This window comes from Gadus chalcogrammus, chromosome 12 (genome assembly GCF_026213295.1).
Source record: "Gadus chalcogrammus isolate NIFS_2021 chromosome 12, NIFS_Gcha_1.0, whole genome shotgun sequence".
NCBI classification, from domain to species: domain Eukaryota; kingdom Metazoa; phylum Chordata; class Actinopteri; order Gadiformes; family Gadidae; genus Gadus; species Gadus chalcogrammus.
Genome location: NC_079423.1, coordinates 13303354 through 13316798, shown reverse-complemented (window position 1 = coordinate 13316798; position 13445 = coordinate 13303354). Strand labels below are relative to the sequence as shown.

Here is a 13445-nt window from a genome sequence, read left to right as displayed (position 1 = left end):
CACACACACACACACACACACACACACACACACACACACACACACACACACACACACACACACACACACACACACACCTCTTCACCACACATACGGATATCGTTCTCCATTACTATCTGCCACCGAGGTCATGGGTCTAGAGAGTCTTTGTCTGTCGTGTTTATATGTATATCTATCTGGTTGTTGTTTGTCCTGTCTATTCAGGACATGCTACTGCTATAGGTGTTATTGTATAAATAATGAGAAGTGTCTCGTTTTAATTGCAACAACAAAAGAAGCATGGTGTGAACCATTAGATGGGTAGTTGTTATTGTTATTTCCAATTTTTGTAATTATTTTCTGAGATGGAAGTATTCACAAAACACACGTTATCAAACCAACGCCTGGCTAAAGGCCTTCTATAGAGGCCCACACAATGCATGATATGTTGTACATTATGTATACGATTCTATTGTATTTCACAATGTAGTCGAATTCGGATAATTTCAGACTAATAGGACGCAATATCAAACATAGTAAAACATTAATTAAGGACATTTGTAATTTGTCATACCTATTTTTACCCATATCTGTATTCTACTGTGATGCTAGGCTTGGTTTATAGCTGTGGGGAAATTACATTAATAATCTTAACACATTATGTTCTGCCCTCTTTGCCAGTGTCAAAGTCAAATGAACCAAGTTAGGTAAAGAGCAATTAAAATACTTATTTATTATCACTAAGGATTAAGTGAATACTAATTCAGAAAACCCATGCTATAAACTAAATTGCATCCCTTCAACAAATGCAATTAATTGAATTTTCGCTAAATATATTATTGAAATCAAAGCTCTATTTTATAAATAGTTTTTTCCTAAACTGAACTGCAGTTGTGAGTAATCACATGAGCGCCGTTGCTGGAGCTAATAATGGACTAGAAACATGTATTGTCTATAAACCAAGCGCGGCATCTCTCCCCCTACCCTTGTCTAATACCTGGGGCTGTTACAGATCTGTTCTAATTTTGCAGCTTTGTTCCTTCATGGTGCACAGAAGCTTCCTGCCTTCCCTATGACTGTCTGCTGCTGCTTGTCTCTCTCTCCCTAACTAGGTCTCCTCCGTCTGTGTCCACGTCTCATAACACGTGTCGTCTTGTCTATGTATTCGTAGCGATGTTAATTCATAATACTCTCTTTTTTCCTCCCCCTTCCTGCACTCTCTTTTCATTCTCTCTACCAACGCTTAAAATAGAAGTGGAACAAAAAGGTAAATAACAAGACACGATCCAAACCCTAGCTCCTTGTTTATTTATTTATTTATTTTCGTGTGGCATCTGGTTGTAAAAACTTTACCTTTTCTTCCCATGGTGGCCCCCCCTTCTCTCTCTCCTCGTTCCCCTCCTCATGCAAAATACCCACTGCCTTAGGAGACTTTACCCCCCGCCCCCCCCCCCAGCCAAGGCCCCAGCCCCATTGTAAACTCAAAGGTCCCCCCGCCATTGTAATCTAAAAGGCCATTAACGGCCGACCGGGGGAAGGAGACTGTAGAAAGCACACATACATTCACAGCAAGGTAAAGACAAGGAGCGCACACAAGCTGCAGCCCCCGACACACACAGTAAAAAAGAGTGGGCATATTGGCCGGGCTCCAATGGGGCATTTTTTTCTTTCTTTTTTCTTTACTCTCCTACTCCCTGGGTGCTTTGGCTACTCAGCAGAATCTCATATCGCCTGGCTTTCAAACTCTCCTCCATAGCATGCCTTGGTGACAGTGTCTATGGGCCCCGCTTTCTTGTATCCTGTTTTTTTCCCCTCTTTCTCTCTGCCTCTTTCTCTCTCTCTTTTTCAATCTCTCTCTCTTTTTCAATCTCTCTCTCTCTCTCTCTCTCTCTCTCTCTCTCTCTCTCTCTCTCTCTCTCTCTCTCTCTCTCTCAATCCTCCCCCCTTGCTCCTGCACCCCTCTTCTCTGCTCCCCTATCTTCTCCTCCTTCTCTTCTCCCTCCTCTATTTCTTCAACTGTTGCTTATTCCCCCCCCCCCCCCCTCTCCCCTCCTTTTGCCTCCCATTCCCCGAGGGATTCACAACCAAACGCCTCAATCGCACGACACACACAAACAAAGAAAGTGCTTTAAGTTGTGTCTAAGTTGTTTTTTTAAGCCGCCGTGACATTTGCACCCCCTTGGTAATGGCGACCTTCTCAGGTATAAGCTGTAGAAATGGGGTGGTGGCGGTGGTGGTGGTGGTGGTGATGGTGCTGTATCCATCCGAGGCTCGTCAAACTACGCACACCACATTTGCATTGGGACCTACTCTCTCTCTCAACTGCTCTATCGTAACCTCTTCTGTCTGTTGCCAAGTGAATTCTTTAGTTGGCTGCTATTTTTTTTCCCTTTTTTTCTCTCTCCTGGTTTATTTGTTTACAGGACCAATTGTTTATTTGCGTTTGTTTTCTGTTCTATTCGGTTCCCCCCCTTCCATCCTTCCCTCATTTGTGTTCTGTTCCAGTCAATGAGGCAAAGCATCTTTTTTTCCTCCGGAACTATCCTATACATATATACCTCGACATTATGCTTAACGATTTATGTATTCCTTTTGTTTCCTTTACATGCATCCACTACACTCCACCATACCGCTTGTGTACATTGGCTGTAGCTGACTAGGGCCCATTTGACCACGCCTTTCCCTGGACAACCTGTAAAACAAAAACAAGGACATTAGGACATTATCCTATCAAAATATCTAAATCATAACATAAAACTAAAAAGCTTTGTGCATGTTAACCCATGCCGTTTTTTGTCTTTTCTTTCCTTTTCTGTGTTACTCTACTCTCCCCCCCCCTCCCCCCCCCCCCCCTACCCATCCCACCCTACCCCTTCCACCCATCGATAGTATTTGTTTGTCCCGGGACGCTGAAAGCGGTGGGCGACACGTCCTTTCTGTACGAAGCAGAGCAGCAGGCCGGAGCCTGGTGCAAAGACCCACTGCAGGCCGGCGACAAGATCTACTTCATGCCCTGGACGCCGTACCGCACGGACACCCTCATCGAGTACTCCTCCCTGGACGACTTCCAGAACTCGCGGCAGACGGTCACCTACAAGCTGCCGCACCGCGTGGACGGCACGGGCTTCGTGGTGTACGACGGCGCCGTGTTCTTCAACAAGGAGCGCACGCGCAACATCGTCAAGTTCGACCTGCGCACGCGCATCAAGAGCGGCGAGGCCATCATCAACAACGCCAACTACCACGACACCTCGCCGTACAAGTGGGGCGGCAAGACGGACATCGACCTGGCGGTGGACGAGAACGGCCTGTGGGTCATCTACGCCACCGAGCAGAACAACGGCATGATGGTGCTCAGCCAGCTCAACCCGTACACGCTGCGCTTCGAGGCCACGTGGGAGACGGCGTACGACAAGCGCTCGGCCTCAAACGCCTTCATGGTGTGCGGCGTGCTGTACGTGGTGCGCTCCACCTACGAGGACAACGAGAGCGAGGTGAGCAAGAGCCTGATCGACTACGTTTACAACACCAAGCAGAAGCACGGGGAGTATGTGGATATCCACTTCCCCAACCAGTACCAGTATATCGCCGCTGTGGAATACAACCCCAGAGACAACCAGCTCTATGTGTGGAATAATTTTTACATCCTGAGGTACAATCTGGAGTTTGGGCCGCCCGATCCCGCGCACGGTAAGAAACTTGATACTTGATACTTTTTCTTTTTTTCTTTTTCTGTTTAAATTTTTTTTATCAGAAGTTCTCCTCTTTCCAATTTGTATGTGGTCGACGTTCGTTCGCGTCTCGAGTTCCGGCAGTGCACTGCAGAGCGGTCCCTTTGGTAGTACATCAGTGTGTCACCTTTCACAGCCGGTGGATTTAAATTTTAAATATAATACTCTAGATGGGCTATGGCGGCTTCAAAGTGTGTGAAGGATAGGAAGGCATCTGGGGGGTTAAAACGAGAGCAGCTCTGCGGTGGTAAACAAAACCTCATAGCCAGTTACCTACCGATAAGGGATACGTGTCCGGGGGGACTGAGGGACACCCGCCCACGCTGGCCTTCCCCCAAAGTCCCCCAACGCTCAAGCCCCTGGGATTCCCGCGAGCAGAAGCTGCCTCTGAGAGACTAAGATAGAGGGCCCTAGCAAGAGGTAGCGAGAGAGCGAGAGAGAGAGCGTTGTACCCTCACCTCTGGAGGGGCACATGCCTGGACAGGTACAAAGAGTAGCCTAAAGCTAGAATAGATCTCCACCCCCCCCCACACCCCCCCCCACCCCAAGGGGTACTCAAACTCTGCCAAATCTGATCAAAGAAATGCATACTTGACACTCTGAGGGTGGAAAAGCAAAAGTCGTGTCCCGGCTCAGAGTGAAAGAACAGACGGACACGAAGGGAGCGGATCTATCAACAACAACGGTTGTATCGGGCCGACAAGTTTTTATTTTTAATTTAGCTGTCAAGGCGCGGACACGATGGCTTGTCTGCCGTAAGTCTTTACATTGGAACTATAATAACAGTAATTACGTTAATCCCCTCCCTCTCTCTCTCTCCCCGGTTTTCTGGGGTCTTGCAGCCAGCTTCGTGCCACAGAGGTCAAGGAACTTTTGTGCAGATTATCCGAGAGGCTTAATATTTATACATGTGTTTCCTCGCACACTTTTGTATTGATAGGGTGTCTTGCAGCCAGCACTGTGTTCAACCCAGTGGAACAGCGCACCACTTTGGCTGGTCTCTTCATGGATATGGGAACTCTGAGGCTAATTTGACAAGGAGATCTCCGTGGGTGTATGGGGGGTTTGAACACACAGACCCACCCACGTGCACACACACCGCTCACACACAAACACACACACACACACACACAGTAGAGTGAAGGCTACTACCCATCCGCTTCCTCCATTAAAACAGTCGCACACAAAAAAAACGAAATTTTATTGGCGTGTGTGTTCCTGGGACAAAAAAAATAAAGAAAGTGACACATATCAGTACCCTGAGGCCTGCCATATTGGGGAATCTTTACACTGACATGAAAGGGAGGCAACGGTTCTCTCAACTTGACAAATGAGACACACAGGGGCTACTCCCCCCCCCCCCTCCTCACACACACACACACACACCCACTAACTCACACAAACCAACACACACACACACAACTCCAGCACTAATGTGTGCTGAGGTGCAGTCGATGCGTGCCAGGGAGAATGGTCCGTGATGATCATCAGGATGTCAATAAAGTTGTCCACCCACCCAGCTGACGCTGATGTTGACACGTAAATGATGGCACTCTTTTTTCGAGCTGTCACACCGGACCACCTCCCAGAGATATCACGCTTCGGTTATGGCTGCTCCTCGCCTCGCTAAGCAATGAAATGGAGGCGAGAGGGAACATGTTTATTTGGTGAAGGCTGAGTTCTGACATTGGGGGAGTTTGACATTTAATGGTGTTTTTTAGTTTTTTCGTCCAGGGGAATCAGTTTATTCTTGTTTATTTTTTCTTTAATTCATAGTCACATTTCAGTTTTTTCCATAATTCCGAGAACATTTCTGGATAAATGGTCTTTGCCTTTAGCACGGCAGAATTTTTTATACATTTTTTTTTTTGAGAAAAAACATCCGAATTGTACCAATTTATGAATTGATTATCAAGATTACAGCAAAAGTGGATTCAGGAGGAGAAGTTAAATGAAATGTCTTATTGAATCACGCTCCGTTATCAAGGACACGCAACATACAGGCTTTTAAATATTTGTCCAAGGCTGTTTGATGTCTGTGTAGGGGGGAAGCCGCCATCTTCCTCCCTAATGTCTGTGCAGAAAAGCTCAATTTAAGACCTAGGAAACAGGAACAGTTGAATAACAACCTTGTTGCCAGGGGAGACAGAGATTGCTATGTGAATAGTGCCGGCAGAAAATATTCTTGGTTAATCTTGAACATACACGCAATTTTTTTTGTCTTCAACCGAAACAGCTGTTTCAATTGAAAGTCTATGAAACGTATGTTTATACATTACGTAAACTGGACTTTCCTAACTTTTACTTTTGTGGGGTTTATCATTCGTCAGCCACAACGGTTCCGTCCAACTCTTCAAATCTAGCCCGCCTTCATGAGCAATCGCATGAATGTGATGTTTGGACGCCGTGTTGCAGACAGTTGGGTTCTTGTCCAGTCCAATAATGTTGCTCATGTCACGGGGGAAGATCAACTCCTGGGGGATTACGTTTGGGGGGCTGTCTGGGGTCATGTCCAACGACCAGCTCCAGTAGAAGAGGACAAGTTAAATAGGTCAGTAAATCCCTCTTTTGGCACTGACTAATAAAACCATCCTGCCCACAAAACCAGCAACAACCTTATAATCCACTCCTCCAAACATGGACGCATTATGCTCCCTTTCACTGAGGCCTGGAAGCACAATTGAACGAAAAAACAGTCAAACAAAATTGTTCTTGTCACAATCTGTTAAATAAGAGGACTTAATGGATGCAAGTGAGTCGTTACTTCTGAACATCTTGTTACATGCTATTGCATTTGTATGCCGCTGTTTATTTAGGGCACACGACAATCTCGAACGGGCTCCGAAGCACAGAGTAAGCATATAAAACGGCTTTTATTTTTAAGAAAGACACAGAGAAAGATGCTATTCACCATCCCGGTGGGCCACTCGTGTGCTCAGAACCTCTTTATTTATTTCTTGACGCAAAATTAGATTGTGAATCTTCTCCGAGAGACAAGGCCCAGGGTGGCCGTTAACACAGACACAAACGAAGACCGGCTTTTTTTTAATTGTGCATATGTCAATACACGTGTGCAGGGCCTCAGTCTTTACTGCAGCGTCAAATCGGTAATTTGCAAGAGGGAATTCTTACGAGGAAGGAACGACCCAATTGGTTAGAAATTATAAGGTGTTGTGGCATTGGCTGGGCCAATTACCTATAGGATACTGTAGGCTATGTAATGGAATAAAGCAGAGCTGCGGGCACTCTGTCTGAAGAAGGGTGCTCTCTGTCACACGTTTGTGTGGCGCATGGGTTTACATTCCCTTCCCACTGACCTAATTTAGCTGTTTTTGTTCTATAGACCTCAACGCGTATGAGAAAAAACCTGGCCTCTGTTGCCTGCATGTTAGCGGGCAGGTAATTGACATGCAGTCACATAGACAGGCAAGCAGAGGAGTCTAAGTAGAAGGAGTACGTAATACGAGAGTGAGACAGGCAGGTGGCCTATCGATGGAAGCATAAACAAGGATTATCGATTAGAAAACAAGGCTTCCGGAATTAGACGTTTGCAGAACAAGGTTGAAGACGGGATGAATAAGACATGCAGTGACTTGACAATACCACGCAAACCCGACGGTTGTCCATCTTTCTCTGCCCCTTCTTCCTACTCTGTCACATTCCATCTCTTTCTTTCTGTCAATGTGTCTCATCTTCATCATCGTGCGTCCCCGTCCCGCTGTACGAGATCCATCGCTCGCGTTCCCTAGCTGGCTTCTCTCTGGGCTCCACTCACTGGCTGATGGGCATGACACCATTACCATCACCATCCTGGTTCTCCTCCGGAAAATGAGTTGAAATGCAGCCATGTACGTTGGCGTTTTGTCGTGTTGTGTTACGCTATCTTCATATAAATCCTAGTTTTGGAGGTCATCCGTTGCATTGAGGTAGGCGCATATGGCCTTTATGTAACATCAGCTATATGAACACGACCTATAGTTCATGTATTCTTATCTGCATCATCCATCCAATCGTTACCACGACGACATCATCGCATGCCGACATCGACTCAAAACATCTGTTCTCCGTTGCGATGCCACGCCGAAACTAAAAAAGATGATGAACGACAATCCCAGTCCCCCGGGGCCCTAATAACGCACACGCACGTACTGTAGTGGTATGTGCACGTATAGGGAACCTCGTTTGGCTACGTCCTCCCAACTCTTTGGAACTCGCCCCCCTCCCCCACCGCCTCAACACGATGTTAGCAAGGTTCACAAAATGGCTTTGTTCCCTGCTCCCCTGCCGCCTGCTCCCTCTTCGTCTCTCGCTCTCGTCCTGTTCCACGGGTTCCCTGCCAGCGACAGCGCTCCCCCAAGTCTCGCAGGCCTGTCGCTCCCCTGCATTGGCAATGCAGCAATTAATTACCTCGCCAATCTGTGTAGATGATGGGAGGGACATGCTAATTTAATGATGGATCATCTCTCTTGCTCTTTGCTGCCGCTTCCGCCTGAGGTATCCAAAGTATTCATTATGGCGCCGGTGGTCGTTTTACATTTTTTATTTTATTTTTTTCATGCTCTTGTGCTGTTTCGCTCAAGTTATGACCATCCTGGGGTCCAACTCTATGTCATAGTATCACCAGGAGAGCTGAACCGGAATGATAGGGCTTTCTGTAATTCATGTAGCTTTTAGTAATACCCTCAGTGCGACCTTCAACCTCCCACAACTCAGATCGCTTTCCGCGGGAATTAAATGGCGAATGTTCAACGTGTATGAGGTCGGGGGTTCACCTGCCTGCTCTGAAATCTGATCGTCTGGTTGCTGAACTGCTCGGTGCGTGCGTGCGTGCGTGCGTGCGTGCGTGCGTGTGTGCGTGCGTGCGTGTGTGTGTGTGTGTGTGTGTGTGTGCATGAGAAATGGTAGTAGTAGTGGCCAGGTTATGCTCTGGAGAGTCGAGGTCATTACGACATTACAACCCCTCATCTGCAGGAAAGGGGAAAAAAAAAAACACATCACCGCAACATTCTCCTGGTTCTTCAACGCCAGCGTTCGTGGCTTCCGACTCCTACCCTGAGACATTTTACAGCTGAAGTGCTACATCACGCGTGACACGTAGCACACGATCACAGCTGACAGCTACAAGTGTATAGTGCGATATTAAACTGGGCCGTATGTGTTTCAGAATGTCACGAGCTGTGTTTTACATACGAGGGGAGAGAGAGAGAGAGAGAGAGAGAGAGAGAGAGAGAGAGAGAGAGAGAGAGAGGGGGGGGAGGGGGGGAAGAGAGAGAGAGGGTGAGGGGGAGTGAGGGAGAGAGAGAGATAGTGGGGGAGTGAGGGAGAGAGAGAGATAGTGGGGGAGAGAGAGCGAGGAAGAGGGAGAGAGAGAGAGAGAGAGAGAGAATGCGGGGGTTGGTTGAGATTATGGTTTGTTGGCGGAGCTGCTACTAAAGGGATCTACAGTCTCTTGTTTGATTACAGACTGACTGTGAAATGAGGCATATTAAAAGAATTATTACTTAGACTTCACAGTGGTCCCTATACAGTCTCTGACATGAGCCTGGGAGATTTACTTCACACATTCCTTCGTTGCTGTTTGTAGTAGTAATAGTGTGTGTCGGGATTGTGTGTGTGAGTGTGTGTGTTTCTGTGTGTGTGTGTGTGTGTGTGTGTGTGTATTTGTGTGTGTGTGTGTGTGTGTGTGTTTGTGTGTGTCTGTGCGTGCACACGCCTGTATGTGAAAGAAAGAGGGACAGATAAATAAAGGGGAATAAAAGAGTGACAGAGGCAACATATATCTGAACAACAAGTCAACTTGCTATTTGTTTTATTCGGTTGTATACTGTGCCCTCTGACATGGCCATGTTGTGGTTCCTTTGGGAAAATAGTACAACTTTTAGAAAACAGGCGTCCCTGGTTCGCCTCACATATAGATCTGCTTGGCATGGATGGCGTTCACGTTTTTACATTTCAGTCACGTACAGTACAGAGAAAAACCAAGCAAAGAAAAGGTTTCTACCATGCCAGCTGTGAGAGCTACTCTATGATTTCGGTGTCATCTTGTAAATGCTGTTGTGTATGCACGGCTTTACATGGATGTATCTGTAAAAGAGTTGTTGAGTGTATGGGGGTATTACCGTTATATTATATGCGTGCAGGTGATTTTATTTTGAAAGCAAGACAGATAGACGGATAGAGATTGAGCGCGAGGGAGCAAGATTAAATATAAATATCCAAATAAGTCAACCCGATTCTTGACTCCTTTTTTATTAATATCACCATTATTGTTTCTTGCCACGACATACGCTTCCTGAAAAGATAATGACTCAGGGGAAATTATATGAATATCACTCAGCTGTCTTCCTGTTTATTGCTGATGCTGGCCAATCACAGGCTGCATATCAATGCATGAATCACACAGGCAAACAAACAGCAAAATGAGTGTAATCCAGTTTCCGTTTGACTATTATTGTCGTATTATTGACGGATATCAAAAATATCACAAATTGCCATTCTCGGTGACACACAGGTGTGGTCGCATTTCCATTACAGATTTGTTGGAAAAACAAAATGTGTGTGAAATCCCTAAAGTGAGTGCAGTGTAAGAATAGAGATGGGCACGCAATTGAATGCAATTCTACACACCGAGAAACCTGTTCATATTAGCTATGCTAGTAACCTGTACATCATAGCTACACTAATATGATTCTTACCAGTTGTAATGATAAAAAATCTACAAAATAGTTATATTCAGAGGACGAATAACATTGAGAACATCATTGGATAATTAAGAAGCTGCGCTGACGTATTAGTATATAGATATAAGAAAAAAAGGACACTGTAAGACTTCTCCCAACACTTATCATGTCCTGCTCTCTCTAAAGCCAAGGTTGGATTCCCTGTGAGAACACTTAATACAGAACAGCTATACTCGACAGTCGAGGGAATTAAACAAACAATGAGTCTTTGGCATTAATAGCTCAATTGAAAAAAACACATGTCAGGACATGCTAGAACGGATGCTTTCGTTCACTTTTTCAGTTCGCCTTTACTCCAAATAAATAACCCCCCCCCCCCGATAAAGTTGATTGCACAAGCGTTAAGTTTACTCTCGCACCTCTCCTGAGTGCCGCCATTAAGCATAATTCAAAAGACACACACGCTGTCGGTTCTCATCTGGCCCGGGTTGCGTGACGGTCCAGGCCTGGCACCGCCAGCCCTGTCCCGGCGGTATCGACGTACGTGAGTGATTTGTGGGGCGTGTGTTTCGGGGAGACTCCAGCGAGCCGCATCCGTGCTGTTGTATGCATCCGACAGAACACTCAAATCCCCATATCCCTATGCATTTCCACTCCTTCCACGATCTTGTCTTTCTCTCGCTCCCTCGCTCGGCCTCACACGCTCTCTCTCTCTCTCTCTCTCTCTCTCTCTCCATCTCTCGTCTCTCTCTCTCTCTCTCTCTCTCTCTCTCTCTCTCTCTCTCGCTCTCTCTCGCTCTCTCCCTTTAGCTCTCTCTCACTCTCTTACTCTCCCTTAATCTATTTTACTCTCTCTCTCGCTCTCCCTCTCTCTATCTCTCTCTCTCTTTGGCTCTCTTGCTCTCCCTCGCTCTCCCTCGCTCTCGATCTCTCACTCTCTCTCTGATTGTCTGTAGTAAATGCCAGACCTATAACCTCAGCCGTAATAACAGAGCCCCACTAAGATATATTTAAGTGGGAAAAAAATAAAATAAAACTGTGATAGTGGTGATGGTGTTGGGGAAGGAGCTGATGTGGGGGGGGGGGGGGGGCAGGCACCAAATTATATAAAGAGGTTATGAATAAGTCGGTTCAGACTATTGGCTGTGCTCGGGAGGATATCTCCACTCATACTCACACACTATGACAGCTAATTGAAGGTTCCCCCTGGGCTGAGCACTGGAGAGACATATTAATCGAGTACCCTGCCCCGGTTTCCCTGTTCAGCCCGGCCTCCCGGTGAGATTGGCTTGCCCTGCCATAATCAAAAGAAAATTGCGCCGGTAGGGGTGTACTAGGGGCCTCGCACATATGTTAGCGGAATAGAGTGGCTGTATAGATAGATATAAATATATATAATCTTTTTTGGGGTCTTTTTTTCTTATTCATTCCATTCCCTGTTCGTCTGTATGGCGAGTGATAGCCAACCTAATCCCTGCTTCTACGCCTACATACTGTACAGCGCATATTCACACACATACATGGATAGACGTATAACCTATATATATAAATACATATATTTATATACCTATCTGTACCTATAGGATAATTCGCCCCGGTTCTTTCGTTTTTCATTGAATGTACTTCAACCGGGCTATGGAGCAGAGGTAATGGGATTAGGGTAGCACTGGATTACGGATTATTGGATGGACACATGGGCAGAGCTACTGGTCAGAGGGAGGTTGTTTTGAATACACAAGTATCCCCGTGTCCTGTATTGATATTAGCCCTTGTTTTTCTCTCTACATACATTAAATAGGATTAGTTTCCATTATAAACATAAACATGAAATGAGCCTTCCCAATTGGATTATTCTATCAGTTTGACTCAACTTCCCCTTGCCCCCTCAAACACACATACACACACACATACAAACACACACACCACACACACCACACACACCACACACACCAACACACCACACACACCAACACACACACACACACCACACACACACACACACCAACACACCACACACACACACACACACTAGTACGTTATGGTGTTCACCCCTGATGACGACCATTAGCATGACTGCACATATTGAGAACAATGATGCGGCGCTGTTAGCTAGCAGGCTTATAGCTTTGCACGGCTCTCCCTGCCGCCACACAGACAGACACTGTAACACGAGCAAATACTAATTCCCTCTGACTCGACTCTCTCCTCACCCCTTCCGCCCTTCACTGAAAAAGTCTATTCTATTCTTAAAGTCAGTCTATTACGGGGCCCAAAATCAATCCAGGGCTCCAGCTAAAACCTATACGTCTCTCTCTCCCCCGCTCTCTCTCTTAATGGAAGGCTAAATAAAAGACAAGCCATTAACCCTATCAAGAGTAACACCCAGGTATCTGTCGGTTACCTTCACAGCTACAGTTGAGCAGAGAGGGAGACGCGTTGGAGCACGGCGTGTAAAATAAAACCGTTTACAACGGTTTTACTAATTAGCGTTTTAGCCAACGCATTCATCCCAAAGCGACTTCGCAGTGCGTCTCGGGTCGGTTCTCCTGTCATATCTGTGGAGCAGGTAGGTACACGTTCCGGGTCCGTCTCAAGGCCGCCCTACACGTCGACGTCGGGGGGTTCGAACCAGGAACGGCCCCACCCCGAAACACTCGGAGAGGATGTAACCGTACATTATAACACAATTAGAGGCACGGAGTGCAGCCTTTCAAAGGGGAGAGAGAGAGAGCCATTACAAAGGGGCTCGCCCCGTGAGTTATAGGGCGGTGGAAGGGATGTGGTTGTTAGTGAACATGCGGAAGGAATGCGCGTTGGATTACGGCAGACGCCTCCTTTGATTTATCGCGTGTACTCGTGAGCCCCTTGTCTTAAATCATGCTGTCTCAGGGAAATTCGTTTTCATTTAATTTCTGTCTGGATTCCTTTACCCCCCACCCATGGAGACTAGGATTAATCATCATCATCATCATCTTTCAAACTTTTTTGGGGGGGGGAAATAGGAAACCTATATGGAGCCCCACCATATCCTGGGAATGTTTTTCTTTGCTTTCTT

The 13445-nt window shown here is 46.3% G+C and overlaps 1 protein-coding gene across 1 annotated transcript in view; it reads left to right on the top strand.

Annotated features, from left to right (window-relative positions):
- adgrl2a (adhesion G protein-coupled receptor L2a) overlaps positions 1-13445 on the top strand; it is a 160234-nt gene that overhangs the window by 113157 nt on the left and 33632 nt on the right. The window contains exon 4 of the mRNA XM_056603611.1: positions 2869-3669. Coding sequence (XP_056459586.1) covers positions 2869-3669 — 801 coding nt within the window. The remainder of the gene's footprint in view (positions 1-2868; positions 3670-13445) is intronic.